At 41.6% G+C, this 17182-nt stretch overlaps 1 protein-coding gene across 3 annotated transcripts in view; it reads right to left on the bottom strand.

The window, feature by feature from the left end:
• Positions 1-5528: 5528 nt before the first annotated feature.
• KNL1 (kinetochore scaffold 1) overlaps positions 5529-17182 on the bottom strand; it is a 50570-nt gene continuing 38916 nt past the window's right edge. For all 3 annotated transcript variants that reach the window (XM_006024586.3, XM_025205321.1, XM_006024587.3), the window contains exons 15-25: positions 15404-15520; positions 13981-14068; positions 11788-11868; positions 11326-11365; positions 11099-11200; positions 10504-10604; positions 9834-9902; positions 9632-9741; positions 8874-8992; positions 7679-7801; positions 5529-7561 (exon numbers count right to left, since the gene is read on the bottom strand). In XM_006024586.3, the coding sequence (XP_006024648.1) occupies positions 7465-7561; positions 7679-7801; positions 8874-8992; positions 9632-9741; positions 9834-9902; positions 10504-10604; positions 11099-11200; positions 11326-11365; positions 11788-11868; positions 13981-14068; positions 15404-15520 (1047 nt within the window). In that variant the 3' untranslated portion in view covers positions 5529-7464. The remainder of the gene's footprint in view (positions 7562-7678; positions 7802-8873; positions 8993-9631; positions 9742-9833; positions 9903-10503; positions 10605-11098; positions 11201-11325; positions 11366-11787; positions 11869-13980; positions 14069-15403; positions 15521-17182) is intronic.

The following is a 17182-nucleotide window of genomic DNA, read 5'->3' as shown; positions in this document are numbered from 1 at the left end:
CAAGAAAAGGGTCATGGATGCACGAGACGCATTACTGAACTTTGCTGACCCCATGGCTAGAAGCTGAGAGAACAGTAAATTTGTGGCAACTGTTACCTGACACCTAAGCCATTCATCCTAGCTGCTTTCACTCAGCTGGAAAGGTGAAGAGCAGTTTATTGCTGGAAGCAGCTACTCCAGACAGGCTGGAGAGCTTCAAGTGTCTTAGAACTATAAATAAGTGATCAGAAACTGGTTTAAACCTGTAATAGAACAGATGTTCAGTGCACATAAAACAGTTTGAAAATGGCTGAAACCAGTTTGAGATAAACCTGGTTGAATGTAGTATCAGACTTAACTGATTTGGCTCAAACCAGTTTATGCAATGTCTGTCCCTGACCTATTACTTCAAACTCTTCTTCAACAGCTTACCAGCTGATCTGTTGATTAGCTCCAAATAGCCCTAAGTGGTCACTGTGCTGTCTGCCTGTCCCAGTGAAATTGGAGAGAGATGCACAGAGACCCCTCTCAGCATTAACTAGCACACCACGTGCCTAGGGTCCATGGGGCTGGAGTCCCTGCTGTGGGAGATGGGAGGGTGGGGGGAGAATCCCTGCTTGAACAGCAAGCAGTGGGGGAAGGGGGCATAGGGCAAGGTAAAGCCAGGCAGACCCTGTTGTGTCTGCAGTCTCTGCGGGAGCTCCAGCCAGGGAGCAGAGGGGAGGGGCTAGTCCTGCTGTGGAACAGAGAGCCCTGCCCAGCCCAGACAGCATGCTGGGATGCTGGGGGAGTCTGGTTTATTTTAAACCAGCAAGGATAGAGTGTGGTTGGGAATTTAGAAGTACATTTAGAAATGGAAGGCAGGGCAGGGTAGCACCTTAGAAATTAATTGGTTTAAAGACAAGGTTCTTTGGGTAAATGTAATCTCTTTTATTTGACCAACTAAATAGTTGGAAAAATTGTTCTTTGTAAACTTTCAGGCACAAACACTCTTCTTCAGGCATAGGGAGAGTGCTGTTTTGTGTTCTGGGTGGGACAGAAGGCAATATTAAAAATGCAGGTCAGTGAAAAATGCAAATGCATGGCAGTGAGGATCAGAGGCCATGGGCAACTGGTGCCTCCTGAGTCGGGGGGGGGGGGGTCCCCCCCAGTCAGTCAGTCATCAACCGGGCCAGCTAGTCAGTCCCCTGCAACTGATCCCGCAGATGTGCCGCTGACACTTCCAAGTGAGCACAAGCGGCTGCGGGGGGGCACCGCTTCTCCTGGTGTCCCTACTCTCTGGTTGGTGCCCTCAGGGGGGACACCAGCACTCTCACCTGCCCCCCTTCCCTGCCCAAGAACACTGGCTGTGCACCCCCTATGTGTCGCCACTGTCAGAGGCCATGGAAGGCAATAGGTGAGAGACAGGTGGCTGTGTGGGGGGAAAGGAGGGAATGTTGGTCTGGTGTTAGAATGTAGCTAGTAAAATGTAGAGAGGTTACGTGGCATTACCAGATGGCAGGCAGGCAGGTTGGTTGGTTATAATGTGCCATAAGTTTTTGTAAGGCAACAGCCTACTTCATCAGATGCTGTTGCTTACAAGTTTATGCCTCTGAATTAGCTAGTTTTTAAAAGGTGCTGCCTTACCCTGCCTTCTGCCTGACTTCAGACTAACATGGCTAACTATCTCTCTCAACTGAGAAATGATAGCATTCACTGAATAGAGGGATCTTTTCAGGGCTTTGGGACTTTGGTTGAGAAGGTGCCACCATTTAGTTAATATTCTTAAAACTGATTTATTTGTATAAAGTGAGCTGTGTGCAGAAATTTAAATAATTAGATATACTGGAGAATTTGATACCAAGCAGGTTATTCGTTCAGAGATAACTGCAGTATCCCCTTATGAGGGGAGGCTTTTTCCTTCCACACTTCCTATAAAGTATTTATTTTATTTATAATGATTTATAATGAAGAAAAATATTAGTAGCTTTCATAGCTACAGGTGAAATTAAAATAAGCAAGGTGGGAGCTGCAAGGAGAGAGATTACAGTGCATTTTATGAAGATGAGGTTCTGAAAAAAAAATGTAGTGAGCAACATAGCAGCTAAGAAACCAGGTGCCTGAGGCACTGGACCCTAATGAATAGAGGCACAGGCAAGTTTAAGCTTTTTAGTCTAGCTCAGTGGTTCTTAACCCGTTTTACACTCGAGGCACCCCTCCATACCTTTTGCAAATTGAGCAGCACCCCATTTTGAAAACTAGTTTATTGTAGACAGTTTATTAATGGCACTGAGCATGTGCTTATCTCCTCATAACCAGTGGTATTCCTTAAGGATCTCACAGCCATGGTTAAAATTTGCTGCTCTAACTTCTATTCAGGACTGATGTATATCTAATCCCAAATCAGGTTGTCTTTGTTTTGTCAGTAATTTAGATCAGTACACTTGTTGCTTGCTCTATTGCAGGAGTGCTCAACCTTCTGGCATGTGGACCACATGAGGTGGTAAATGGCCAGTCCATGGGTTGAATATGGCATGCAGGGTCAGTCCATGGGTATGATCTAGGTTTCTGGCCCAGCTGCACATACTGGCCTGACACCACATGCTGGTCCAACATCACACCAGCTCTGGCTGTGGGTTGGTGCTATCTAGTGCACAGCATCATGCTATCTGGCCTGTGGGGCTCCCCATGGGTCTGGAAATTTGGCAGCAAGAGAGCTACAATTAATGCTGCCACTGCTCTCCTGCTGTCATAATTTTTGGATGTGTGGGGAGACCCAGGGGCCAGATGACATGGTCTCACAGGCCCGAGGTTGAGCACCCCTATTCTATTGTGTTAGGACTTCATTTGGCACTCATGTAAATGACCAAAGGCAAAAACATAACACAGGAGCAGCAACACACAACATCAACAGTGCTTCTATCCTATGATCAGATTTTCAGAAGCTTCCAGTGACAATTAAGGGTGGGGAAACAAAAGACAGAATTTATAACAGAGCACAAAAGCGGCCTTAATCATCTTGTGCAATCCTTCCCAGCTAGTTAGATAGTTTAATCCAGTATGAATTTGATTCACTTGGGGTGTAAAGATTGGAAACAGAATGGACATGAGAGTTAAATGTTTTCTGCATTTACCTATACAGAGAAATCACTCCCAAGCTGGCAGAGGCTTATAATTTTCTCAGATACTTTATGGCAGGGGCTGGCAACCTTTTTCAAGCCATAAGCTAGACCAACCAGGTCCCAGTCTGGGTTATTCAGCACACCTCAGCAGTGGAGTGCTTTCCCTGCACCCCTGCCAGAGCCACACGTTGCTTCTTGAAATTGGGCCCACATTGCTGCTTCTCCCAGCCTCCATTCATGCAGTGTGAGCACAGCTTCCAGCTGGAGGAGCTGCACCAGGGCCAGGGAACTGGAAGTTACTTCTATGCTGCTGCTCCTCCCCACTGCCCACTCCTCTCACCCCCATACAGTCCTGGTTTGGCTAGAAGCTGCGCTCAACATGGTAGCTTTGTGGAGGGGGAGGAGCAGCAGTGGCATGGGCACAGCTTCCAGCGCTCCAGCGGCAGCACACCTCCCCTCTGGCTGGATGCTGTGCCCATACTGCAGCCTTGGTGGCTGAGGGGGGAGGGGAGGGGAGGGGCGGGTGGCAAGGGAGTGCAGAAAAAAGCAGCAGCAGCAAGGGCACAGCTTTCAGGTCTCCAGGCCTGGTACATCTGATTACTTAGCCCCAGCACAGGCATGGTCCAGAAGTTGCTAACCCTTATTTTGTAGAATCGTGCATGCAATGCCATGACTAAACAATGGACCTAAGAAGTGCAACTGTGTGTGAGAAACTCTTTAGAAAATGAGTTCTAATTGAATGTATCCTTGCAAATGAACATAATTCTAGTAAGTATAAAGGATACTCAAGAAGTATTAAGACTGATGTTGTAGGAAATAAAATATTTTATTTACAGGGGTTTCAGCTTAATCTCCTTCAAAAGAATGCTCCTTCTGCAGCCACACTTCTCCCAACATTTCTTCCATTGTTGGAAGCACCTCTGATAAGCAATTTGTGCAATCGCTAAAAACTGCTCAGTCACATTTTTTTCTGGTTTCCATATCACAAAATCTTCTTCCTTTCAAGGTTTTCTTCAGTTGAGGGAAGAGAAAATAGTCATATGGGGCCATATCAGGTGAATATGGAGGCTGCAGCACTAGTGGGATAGAGTGTTTGGCTAAAATTTAGCTGAAAATTGCTTTACAAGCTGTGCTGAGTGGGCAGGTACGTTGTTGTGGTAAAACATCCAAAAGTCAGACACACACTTTTCTGGTAGTTTCATTCCCAAATTGCCAGTTAGAATTGAATGACATGAACCAACAGAAATTTCAACTTCTTCTGCTATCTCTCAGACAGTCAATTGCCTATCATTTTGAACCAAACTGCAAAATGCTGCCACATTTTCATAATTTCATGATATTGAAGGGCATCTGGAATTCTCATCACTTTTGACCGATGATTGTCCTTCTCTAAAATCAAGAGAAGGACACCACCATTCAAAAAATCTTGCACGTTTCAGTGTCATCACCAAATGCTATTTTAAGTCATTCAAATGTTTCACGTGCCATTTTCCTGATTTTCATGCAAAATGTAATGCACACGCATTGTTCTGGACACTCTGACACAACGAAAGGGGACGTGAGACACAAATGATCCTACTTCAACTGCTTGCCACAGAACACTGGGGAAACACTATGAGCTGCAAACCTGTCCAGGAGTCCCAACATGCCCAGACATGCAGCAAAGCCATGCCCCCCCACCCAATACTTTGTACTACAAATACACATTCAGTCTCAATCCTTTTTGAACAGACCTTGTATATTATCTCAATGGAGGTCATTAATTTTTTTGTGACCTTGAGAGGTATAGTCTGAAATCTTGTAGAAATCTAAAAATTACCTTTGAATGATAAATGCTTGAACATCAGCTCCTAAAATACTGAAGGAGTTGACGTAAGTGTGCCCATTATGAATAACATTTACATTTAAAAACTGGTACTGCTTTACTTACACCATACTTGCATTCAGTTTTCTGTAGATGCATGTTTTCTCTAATGCCAAGTCACACATCCACAGCAGACAATGACAGCTCTTCTCCAGAAATACAGAATGCATGATCTGAGATCTGGCAGTCTTCTAAGGTTATTAGTCTGTCATCTCCAACAAGTGTTTACTGTCATACAACATAATGCTTTATGAAGCATTGAGACAGCACTCTCTGCTGGTTAAAAATAGGAGACATCAATTTGAAACTTTCAGGTGCTACATCTGAATCCTTTGCCAATTTGTGGTTTTGAAATCTTTTTTCTGCTTTTCAAATATTTATTCTCCTATAAAAGTCTCCTGTAAGGAATAGAGGTGATTAAGAACATATGCAGGAGAAATGAAAGTGTCATCAGATATTATTGCTCTATTTTTTTTAGATCACCAACAATTATTCCAATAGTAGGTAATTTTTCAGACAAATTCAAAACCTGGAGTGTCCATTAGTCTTCTAATGTTTTTCAAATGAGAAAAGAAGAAAATATCAATTATTAAACTTTTAATTAATTTTTTACCTTATAGAAGGAAAATTGAAAAACCCAGATAACTTTATAAAAAAACTTCAATGTTTAAACTTCTGAAAACACTTTTTAAAATTCTTATATTTTACAAACATATAGAAACTGTCATGCACCTACAGGGTGGAGAGTTGAGAAATGCTAGATCCTTCAACACCATACATATAGGCCACAACCACAACAGCTCCCAACAACTTGGAGGCTGCTACAATCCAAAGTTAGATTAAATTGAAATGTTCTAGAGTATACAAAAAGTATTCCAGAAATTTGCTAACTTGACACTGGAGAATTTAGTCTCCATGTACAAGTTTGCTACAATACTAATACTATGCTCTAGTCCATTTACAAGAACATTGGAGACAGAAAAGATTTCAGACAGCAATTTCTGGAAATGTATGTATCAACTTCTACACAGCATTCAACAGATAGATTAGAGCTAAAAGAAGTGACCACGTTTTGCTAAGCAAAGGCTATACTTCTTTATTCTACTAAAGGTTTGGAAAAAAAAAAAGAAGAGGAGGTAAACAATACTGTACCTGGAAGAAATATAAATGGATGATGATTTTTTTTAAACAGTACTTGCTATAAAGTAGCCTTAAAGGCAAGAAGGCTATGGGTAGGAATTTAATTAAAATTACTAAAAGGATTATTAGGAAGTTAATGAAAGAATTAAGAACACATGATTAAATTTGACTGAAATATATTTAAAGGAGCTGCTTGGTTTAGAGACATTAGTGCAACACAGTGCTTTAAGTGGGATGGAGTACATTTAACTGGATTTGCTGGATCTACTATAGCCATTTCTACCAAGATTGCAGCTAAAAAGAACAAATTCAGTTTGGGATTCTGTTTAAGCAGAGGAAGATTTATCTATTTAATGAAAGACAACATGGAGCTTCTCTCTAAGGAAAAAGGTGTTTTTCAAGCAAGAAGCAACAGAATGACCAATAGTAGAAGCTTGTCTTCTAGATATAACATTTTTCAACATCTCCTTACACCAGGTAACCTGAACATACAAAACAAAAACGTATTATTTACATCTATAGCCCTCCTGTCCCTTTGTGGTATACCAAACTTAGCCTTAGTAAGTGCCTCACAACGTTGCATTTCACAAGGGTCTATATACAGAATAATTAGAATACTGAGATCCACAAGGGCAAGCTCCCAGTTTGAACCTGGTGGCCTTGGATTGTGCTACATTACAGAAATGGATGGTTACAGACGGGGACCTTCTAAAGGTATTCCTAGCTGTGTGCACGTTGTTTAATTTTATGTGTTATAATTTCACGAATCAGTGGAATGTTTCGTTTCTGTGACTTGGGATGCAGTCTAGTCAGCTAATGAGATTAAACTAGCTGTATTATCTTGGGGTTACAAAGCTAACATTAGTGGCAGTAACTTCCTGTCTTGTAAACCCTGGAAGATGCAGACAGCTGCTGTACATAAGACCTTACAAGAGCCAAAGCAAAATTACAGGGGTTACATGAGCTAGCCTGTGACAGAATGTAACAAAAGGAACCACAACTAGCAGTGACTGGAAGGACCAGGGACGAAAAAGAGAGAGATAAGCAGGACAGATTTATGAAAGCCATGTGAAATCCTTCCTCCCTGGCTCTCCAGAACCTTCTCCATGTCCTCATGATGCTTTGACATACAAGAGGAGTTTGGCATCTCAACTGGAATCTTATTCCAGTGTTTTAAATATTGGACAACATCATAAATCAATTGCATTCTCAAAGCAATTGGATTCTCAAAGCACTGAAGGGAGCTATAAAACACTGAAATTCTGTTTCACAGATAACAATATTGAAATTAATCAGCTTGAAATTCCTGTAAGGCTGAGAGCAAGGACATGCAGTTTGACTAGAGTTGTGAGTGTGAATACAGTAAATCAGGAGCCCCTGTTATGGGAACAGTTTGTGGTGAATCAGCTTGACCATTCTCCGAAGGTAGTTGGTGCCCAGTGGCACACTAGACACAACAGCAGAAATTTCCTCTTGGCTGGAAAAAAGAAAAATATATTAGGGGAGCTTCTAAGAGTACACATTTTACTGCCTGTCCTGAACCTTTGAAGCTAAAATTATTCAAGTCTTTCCTGGGCCTGCTTGTCTTACTCACCTAAGGTTCCCAATGAGTTTTTGGACAGTGAAGGGCAGAGGAGCTGATGGGTAAGTGGCAGACAAAGAAAGCGTCACCTCAAACTTTGCAAAAGCTGTAGAAGTGGAGAACAAAAGCTTCACTCTGAATGGGAAACAAAATGCACGCAACGAAAAGTTAGCTCAGGACTACTTCTTTGAATGCCTGTCTTCAAGAAACTAGTAGCCTCCATTTAATTTCTGAAAAGCACTAACAGTTCATCTATACAAGTAAAGTTGAAGAATTACTCCCATTATGAGTCTAATTATAACCCCCAAATTTCCCCCACAGAAGAAACCAATGTGCTTAAAAAATTTAACGTGTCAAAATCCAGACCAGAAAAATTCTGCCCTGAGATGGGAGAGGATAAGGTAGAAAAAGATCCAGAAGTTATATTTAAGTTTCCATCAATTTTTAAAAAAATATTTCTTTATACATCTGTAATTCCATGGTTTTTTGTATCTCAGGAAAAGAACTACCATTCAAGTTTGTTTTTGACATGAGGGAAGAAACTGTTCGTGAAGGAAATTACAGAAATAATTACAGCCTGATTTATCTCTGGTTTTCTCAATAAGGTGTACTGAGATGAGAGATAATTTGGGGATATAGAGGCAGTAGTAGACATTTGAAAAAAGGGAATCTGGAAAGGAAGAAGTCCTTGCCCTGCTGGGTCCAGTCATGCACTATGGACAAAGTGGGAACTAAGAAAATGAAGAATTATCTTGCTCAAAATAAACTTTAACAACTGTGGTTTTTTTCCCACCTGGCTGAAGCCATTTTAAGATTATCCTTAGTTTGCTGATTTACTTTCTTTTCATACCAAGCTTGAACTCCTGTTTTTGAGTCACTGTATAATGCTTCACCCTGGGCCAATGTTTTGTATGGAGATAGGTATCCAAATAGCATGCATAAGCCAAGTGGAGGAAGTAGTGAATGATGAAAAATTATCATCTGATAATGAAAAATGGGCTGTATCCTCAAGCTGTTTATTTCCAGCTATGCTGATTGTAGGAGTGTTTTTATTTATTTATTTTAAAGGTGATACTGTTTCGTAATAAAAGTGAAGTTCAGTGTTTCAGCTGGCTTCCATAAAGACAACTGGAATAAAATACTTTGTGAACATTCTCTGTTCTATCACAAAACGCCTACAAAGAAGCTTAAATTTTTAATCTCTCACTTGGTATCATCCACTTCTGTCTTCAAAAGATTAAACTTTCCTCCCCATTTCATCAGAAACTCAATCTCTTCTCCTAGGAGTCGACAACGACACACCACCAGAGAGACCTCATGCAGCATCTAAGTGGACAAACAAAAAGTGTTGCACTAGAGCTTACTTGTGAACCATGGGACATTTTAAACTGCTGTTTTACTTTGAAAAAGAATACATGCAACTGCTAGATCTAAACTGTAGGATCTGAAAATAAAATTGTTCAAGTGTCAATACAGCATCTACGGTCCAAAGGTTGCCCTACATTATGTTGGTATAATCCTTCTGTCCTCAGTGGGGTTCACAGGTGTTAAGTGAAGGCTAGTAAGTGTTGTAATTGAAATCATTAATTCTTTTGTAGGAACCAGAAAGGAATGCAGCTCAATTTTTATGTGATTTTGTTGGCTCTGATAACAGTAGAAAGAACTAAAAACTTACTTTAGTCAGGAAAGCAAAAAAGATCAATCCATGAAGGAAAAGATTGATAGAGGAAAGTACAATTTTAGAGTCACCATTCAAATGAGAAGCAAACATGTTACTGCATGTTTTATAATGATTTACTGGAACTATAACCTTTAGGATTGCTTTCCTTATGGAAAAGGCTTAAACAGTAAGATCATTTACAAATAAACTTTAATAAGCTTCCTTTCTCATTGTCAGTTTCTATGCATCAGGCACAAGGGATTTCATGCTCTTCTCAGAGCTTCATAATTTAGCAGCCTCATTACCTGGGGCACATGGTTTAACGTTGGGTATTTTTCCTGCCAGGATTTTTGGCTCTCAATAAACTGGAAGATCAGCCTTTTGACTAGACGTGATGAAAGTGGAGCTTTCTCTTCTGTAAGAATTTAATTGCAGATGAGTATGCAGATTCATCCCAGAAACAGGCAAAACCAAGGCACAGAGCACCAAGCCATTTGAGAACCTTACCATCCAACAAAGATTCAAAGCTCACATCAACAGTCTTTTTGCAGGGCTTTTCATTGAAAAGAACACCATCTGAAAGAGACAAAATACACAAATGCATAATTGTTCTATGCTAGACTTAATACAGTCACCAGAAACAACCTGAGCAGGGTGCGGGGCCTGGGGCAAATCAGCCCATGCAGGGCACTGACTCTGCTCTGATCCCACGGGCCCTGGACCTGAAGAAGCTGCCGCCGCCATTGGTAGTGGTGGCATCAGCGGTTGTGGGGTGGGTGGTAGTGAGCAGCTAGACACGGAGCCACTGCTCTGTCCAGCTCCACAGGGCCCCCCCCCAAAGCACGGGGCCCAGGGCAGTCACCCCGAGTTGCCCCCACCTAGGGATGGCCCTGACAGTCACCCATTTGACTACCGAACACCTCATGTTTCTTCACATCTAATGTAGTCACCCTCCCCAACATGCTTCAGTCATTTGATTAAAAAGTACATGGCACCAACCCTTCAACCCATAATTACATTTAACTTCTCAGAGTCTAAGTTCTCACACCTCATTAGGTTTTCTTTCTCCTGGTGGAGTAACTACTACCACTCATCCCAAAAGATGTGAACCAGATCCAATTTCTGTCATGTAGCTAAATTTGAAAGCTAAGGAAAACTTTTTGCTAACTTCATTTACCTATTGGTGGTCCAAACTTTAGAGTGAGTTCTATAGAATCATAAAGGAAGGTGAAAACTGCCTGGTGGTCACTCCATTCACTGATCTCCCACTCAGTGAAGCTAAAGAAGAAAAACCTTAGTTACAACCAAAATAAGGAACTAATTCTCTAAAACAAAAAGGATCAGAGCACTAGGTGCATGTATACCATCTACCAACATAGAAACACTTAAATGGCAACTGGATATTTCACTTCCTAATGGAATATCATGTTAGTTGGAAAATAAATATAGCTCCACAGGAAACCTTGAAATGTCTGTCTTGTTAAGGGATAGTGCTAAATCATTTTGGAGGGCTGGGAATGATGAGTCTACTAGAGGAAAAGTGAAGATTTCGCAGTGACCCTTTAGCCATTATTAAAATCAGTACATTACACAGCACACTACATTCACTGCAGTTTTATTGCTAATCCTATATTGCTAGGAGACAAGCATCTAAATGTAACAAAAATTAATACATTAGTACTACCATCACTGGGGGAGGAAATTAGTTGATCTGCAACTTTAAAAACAATAAAAACAAATCAAAAGCTGAAGATCCTTTTTCCTTCCCTTACTTGTATCTTTCCAAGAGTTCCTGACAGTCATTTGCTTTCTTTTTTAGGTGTTTTATCTCGACAAGCACCTGCTGCTTCTCAGCCTCCAGGTTTGAAAGATCCCTGTGGAAATACAGCAACAAGATTAGATGTTCCTGGAAAGGCAAACAACTTCGATACAAGTGCTAGAACCTGACTGCACACGCAGGATTTGAAGAGCTAAAAAAAATCACTATTTGATGGTCTACCTTTGAAGCACCTCATCTTGGACTTTGAGATCTACCAGTTCTAAATAAAACAAAAATAAAAACGTGTGAGAAAGAATAAAAAACAGTATGAAAAAGCCAGTTTGGTTATGAAGCTATGGTTCTTAACAAAATTAAAAATTCCACAGAGTAATTGCCCCTCCTACATGGCAAACACAGTCAACAAGAAGTTGATAATTATCCAGCACTTAGAAAACAATATGCTGTGGCCTGTAAGTATTCTGTTTAGCTCTGCATCAGAATTTTTATTTTCCAGCAAAAAGGCAGGAAAATGTAAAAAGAATTGTTTATGTGAATAGCTATCCCCAGTCCAATAGAAAGAATCATTTTTTGAACCAGCCTAGTGATTACATTCCTTTAAGGGGTGGAGGGAGGAGATGATAACCAAAAAACTAAACAGTTCCTGACCCCAGAATTAATAACAAATGTGACTGGTCCTATTACCATTCTCAGCATTTCTGATTCTGGATTCCCACTCTGACAGTTGATCATCATTCTCTGTGCCATAATCTTCCAAGTTAGTACCTAAGGGACAGAAGTGTTAGATGACATTCTTTATCACGAGGCAAGAATTTCTTTTACTGAACTAACTGCATAGTTGGGATGGAATTAGATAAGCCTTCTAATCTAAGGCACACTTCTAAGGCAGTGGGGGCCAACCTTTTTGACAGGTCTCCAACAAATTAGTCCCATACCCTCCCAAGTGTCCAATTGGCTGCTCTGCTTTCTACTCCCTGCCCTGTCCGCCCATGCCCTCCCTGGTCCATCATGTACCACACAGAAGCTGCCCAGGCTACTTATAGCATGTGTGCTGCAGGTTGGCCACCCCTGCTCTAAGGCACTGCAGGGCCCCTTTTGGAAATGCAAACTATGCCTGAATCAGTCACCCTCAACATTTTGGTTTCAATTGTTTTCAGGTATTAAAAGAGAACTTCAATTTTGTAAAAATGACAATTGAACAAATGAGACAAGAAACCAGCAGCTACATATTAAGCACACAGAATTTTAGATAGTATTAAGTTTATGGGTAAAGTCTTGTTTGTGATATATCCCACTGCAGCAATTTTGAAACTCAGTCCAATTTTTTCTTGGCACACCAAATAAAAATCAATTCAAAAATTAAAATCGAATCTGGTTAATTAGGTTATGTTTATATTGCCATTCAAAGGGTGTGACTTCTCTAGATGTACTTAAGCTACCCTAAGCACTGATAACAGTGTTATTTTGTCAGCACAGTGCTCAGCTCAGGCTTCTTGTCCAAATGTTCAGCCAGGCTCCTAGGCATTTTTTGCTACCAGTGCTGAATCATTTACTACTGATTATACTTCCCAGAACCAAAGCTAGTTACTTTGAAGTGAGGTTATGTACACTGTACTTAAAATGTATTGCCTCAAGGCTGAAAAAAGGCTATGCACATACCTGAAGTATGTATTTACTCAAATTTAAGGTAAGCAATGTTCATTAAATACACAGCACTGTCCTCCTGCAGTGTTGAGAGCCATGAACAAGACTAGCTCCTGTAATTTTTCAGGGCTTCTAATAGCAGTACATTGACAGCTGCTTTCCTGTCACACTTCCTGGCCCAACTGAAGAGGGCACTGGATTTACCTGAATCCAAGACACCTTTTCATTTAAGATGACCTGCCAATAATTGGATTCTATATATAAAAAATGTATACATCTCTTCTAAGTTTCCATGCACAGCAGGGGCATCAAAGATGCGATCAGTGGGCTGAATGCAGTCTGCAGAGTCATATCATGCAGCCCACAGTGCTGTCTGCTGCATGCAGCACATAATGGCCCCAGCCCTGCATGCACATGTAGGGCCCATCTTGTGAGGACTGCATATGGTGGGGGGCCTGTCTGGGGCGAGTGCTTGCATGCAGCTCCTGCAGCACGCTGGATTTGGGGCCAGTCTGGATTGGGCCCAAAGACTGGCCCTGCATGCCAGAACTAGCACACAGGGTCAATCTGGCATAGGTGCACCATGCAGTATGTGGTCCTGACCAGCCCCTCCAAACTGTGTGCAGTGTGCTCCCCAGACAAGTCCTACATGCAACATATGGGGCCAGGGTAGGTAGATACTGCATATGGCATGTGGGGGCTCAAGCTAGCAAGCACGCTACAAGCAGCACACATGGCTGGTCCAGGATATGCACTGCATACAGCTCTGTGGGCTGTATCTGGCACATGGGGCCAGTCTATGGGTCTGACTTGACCTGCACACTAGTCCAATCCCCCTCATCTGGCTGGCCAAATGAGTCTGACAGCCTGACATACAGAATCTAATTATTGGAAGATCTTCTTAAATTTGTCCCTTCCCACCACTGCAGTGGGGTGGATAACAGCAAGTCAAGTGGCCTGACCCCTACACCCCTGACCCTTTGCCACGTGTCCCACTCCTTTCCCCCAAACAGATGCCTCCCTTTCCCCTGCCTGTTTTCCTCAGGGTGCCTGTACCCCCTACCCTCTAACTTTTGCCCTCCCCTGAACCTTGCCCCTCCTACTGCCTGGTCTTCCCACTATTTGTACCCCCTTCCACCTGCCTCCCTTGGCACTTGCACCCCTTCACAACAAATCAGAGTTGTCCACAAACTGGTAAATGAAAGTTCTTGAGACAGGATCTGAAATGCTTACTTGCTTCCAGAGCAAGACGACAGTTATCCACCTCCTTAAGAAATTCAGCTACTTTTGCCATTCTTGAATGCAGATTTTCCCATTGGACCTAAGGGGAAAAACTGGATATTTATATTTTGTACTGCATTTTCACAAAACAGGTACATCTAAAAAATACACCTCAGTTTACTAGAACCTTGAACTGATCTTTGTTTGCTAGGGATTTGACAAAGCTACTGCAATCTTATATTTGGATCTAGATCTAGAAGGACAGATAGTAAGGCAAGCAAAGGATGTCAGAAAACAGAGCCTGTCATCTTCCCTTCTTGGGAAAAGTGATTGAAAAATTGAGAGAGAGAGAAAGTATTAAATAGCAAGATAGTTTTTTTGAGCAAGTGATAACCTTTTGATCCTTTAAGGCATATACAGTTTTCTGGGATGCCCTTCAGAAGGGGATAAATGCTTCATCTCTCTCTCTCTCTCATTGGTGGCATACACCAGCGTACTGCTTTAAAAGCTTTCTATGGCGGTGCCTCTCATTGCTACTGCGTTCACTTAAATTTAAGACAACTTCAAATTTAATATGATCTTCCCAATAATTAAATTATATGCATGGAAAATTATAAGTTTATTATAATTTGTCATCTTAAAATTCAATTTGGGAGGGGGGGGCACGGGGCCGGAATCCCTTTTGCCCTCCCTGCCACCTATCCCCCTGTGCCTGACCCCTGCCATCGCCATCCTGACCCTTCTACCCCATAACCTGTGTAGTCCCACTGTTTACCTTCTGCTGCTCTGCTTTGGCTATGGGGCCAGTCAGTGGTGGCTGCCTTGGCCAGGGAGAAGTAGCAGCAGCAGCTCTGGCTGGGCCAGGTCAGAGGAGCTTGTGCAGAAAGTAAGCAGCAGGGGGAGGGCAGGTTGTGCAGTCTTTCCTGAAGCCATACACACATGGATCTCGCCCCCCACTGCATGGTCTACCTTCACTCCCTCAGGCACACACCCCTTACCCCACTGCACAGGCCACCCCAGCCCAGGGCAGGTGGCAGCTCAGCTCCAGCTCCGAGCCTAGGGCCAAAGTTGGAGCTGAGCTACCGCCTACCCCAAGCAGGTACTCAAAGCCAAGACGAGACTTCGCCCCCCACCATGTTGTTTGAGGAGAAGAAAAAAAAAACTTGTCTAAGATTCAAGTAAATATAATATTTTTTCCTCACAATTTGCACTCCAGAAGCATCTATAAGTCCAAACCAAGATCAGACTCTTGCTGTGTAAGAACATGGAAGGACAACTTCTGACCCCAAAAGTTGCAGTAACAAAATGAACACTTACATTAAAATAGGTACATGCAGAACTTGCACATTCACGTACACATTTAAAATACAAATAAAATAAACCAGGAATCCCCACTGATTGCTTACACTATTTTCCCCTTTTACTACCATATTACCTGTATGTCCTGCAACAGTTTGCCATACAATTGCACTTTCCCATTGTGCGCCAAAACTTTGCTCTTCTTGGTAAAATAGGATTTCATTTTGTTCAACTCTGCTCCAAAGTTTTTTAGCTGCAATGGATAGGAAAAAGAATAGGCAAGATGAAGATAAAAGTAAAATATCTCATTGGGCCAATTCAGTGGTATAGTAGCAACCTATATTACGGTTACAAAGAGAATCAAAATTGGGTCCTAAGTTTCCAAAAAAAAAAAAAAAAAAAAAAAAAAAAAAAAAAAAAAAAAAAAAAGCTAGATTTCTTACTAAACAAAATAGTCATCATATACTTGCACAGATTCAGAAATTAGAAATCATTTACTCAAATATGGAGCAACATTAAAATAAACTATACAGGCAGTCCTTGACTTAGGGCGATTTGCACTTGTGGTGCTCCGCCATTTACACCCACGTTATTACTTATGGCGAGGGCAGAAAAACAAACATCCCTGGATCAGTTTCTCAAGAAGCCATCAACTGGCCCTAAGTCTCTCCAAAGAAGCCCTTCTGAATTCTATGACCCTGATGAAGGTGTTCTTTCACCTTCTGATTAAATAAAATTTTATGTGATTAGTTACTGTATTGCCCTGTTTAATTGATTTATATACAATACACTTTAGAAAGCTTTTTACTGTACAGTGTATATCATTTATAATTGATTAAATAGTTGATTTAAATATAGTGTTTATGGTCATTTCTAGAAAAGTTGGGCATCAGGCCCTTGGTCAGGAACATAACCCCCTATTATAACATTATTTCTATGGGAAAATCAATTTCGACTTGCATTGTTTCGACTTACAACGCCTTTTCCAGGAACCTAACCTACCGTAAGTGCAAGGACTGCCTGTACTCATGTCTCAGTCAGAGTAAGAGATACTTTCAGCACACAAAAGGAGCAATTTATTTATTCATTTATTTTGAGACTCTCTTGCACTTGTTATTTGAGCCTCTTAGAACAATACTGATTGCCATGTACAAGGTCACACTTAATGCTCACAAAACCCTGGTTATTCATATCAGTGGTTCCCAACCTGCAGACTGGCATGGAACCAGGATGGGCCGCATGGAACTGGCTGCTTTCCTCCCGGGGCTGCCCCGCCGCCCAGTTTTAACCCCGCATGTGACAACTGGCAGCAAAAGCTGCTCACCCGGGTGGACAGACAGGAGTCTGAGTGGTGGGGGTTGGGCGACAACCCTGCAGCCAACCCTTCGTGGCCGGTAGTGGGCTGCAGCCTGGTGGTTGGGAACCTTTGATTTATATTACCTGGGCCATGTAAAAGAAACAGAAATTTTCATACTGGATCAGTATGACATGATCAAAACCAAAAAGCTCAGGGAAAGCAACCCCCTCTTTCGTAGATGGATGCGAGATAGTCGGTGTCTACAAGAAGCTTCATTTTAATCCCTTATAATTCAAATTTGGCTTAATCTCAATCCAAAGTAGTTACCTTTAACTGGTCACTCTGGAAAGTTTTTGTCCATTATAATATTTTGTGTCTCTGAATCCTGGTAAAGACCTTCACATTGACAACTTTCTATCACAAAGAGCTCTAATTATGACTTGTGTGAAAAAGTATTGCCTTTTATTAATTTTGAATGTCACTTTGAATCGCATTGAATATCCTGATCTACCAACTCAGTACCAGTTTCTATTTTAAGCATTTTGGTCTTGTCCCTCTCTCAATCCAAATGTTTTCATCTTTTTATAGAAAAATCTTTTTGTAATCTTTTCTAGAATG

Source organism: Alligator sinensis, unplaced genomic scaffold, assembly GCF_000455745.1.
Source record: "Alligator sinensis unplaced genomic scaffold, ASM45574v1 scaffold108_1, whole genome shotgun sequence".
Lineage (NCBI taxonomy): Eukaryota > Metazoa > Chordata > Crocodylia > Alligatoridae > Alligator > Alligator sinensis.
The sequence above is the reverse complement of the archived record's forward strand: the minus strand, read 5'-3'. Positions and strand labels throughout refer to the sequence as shown.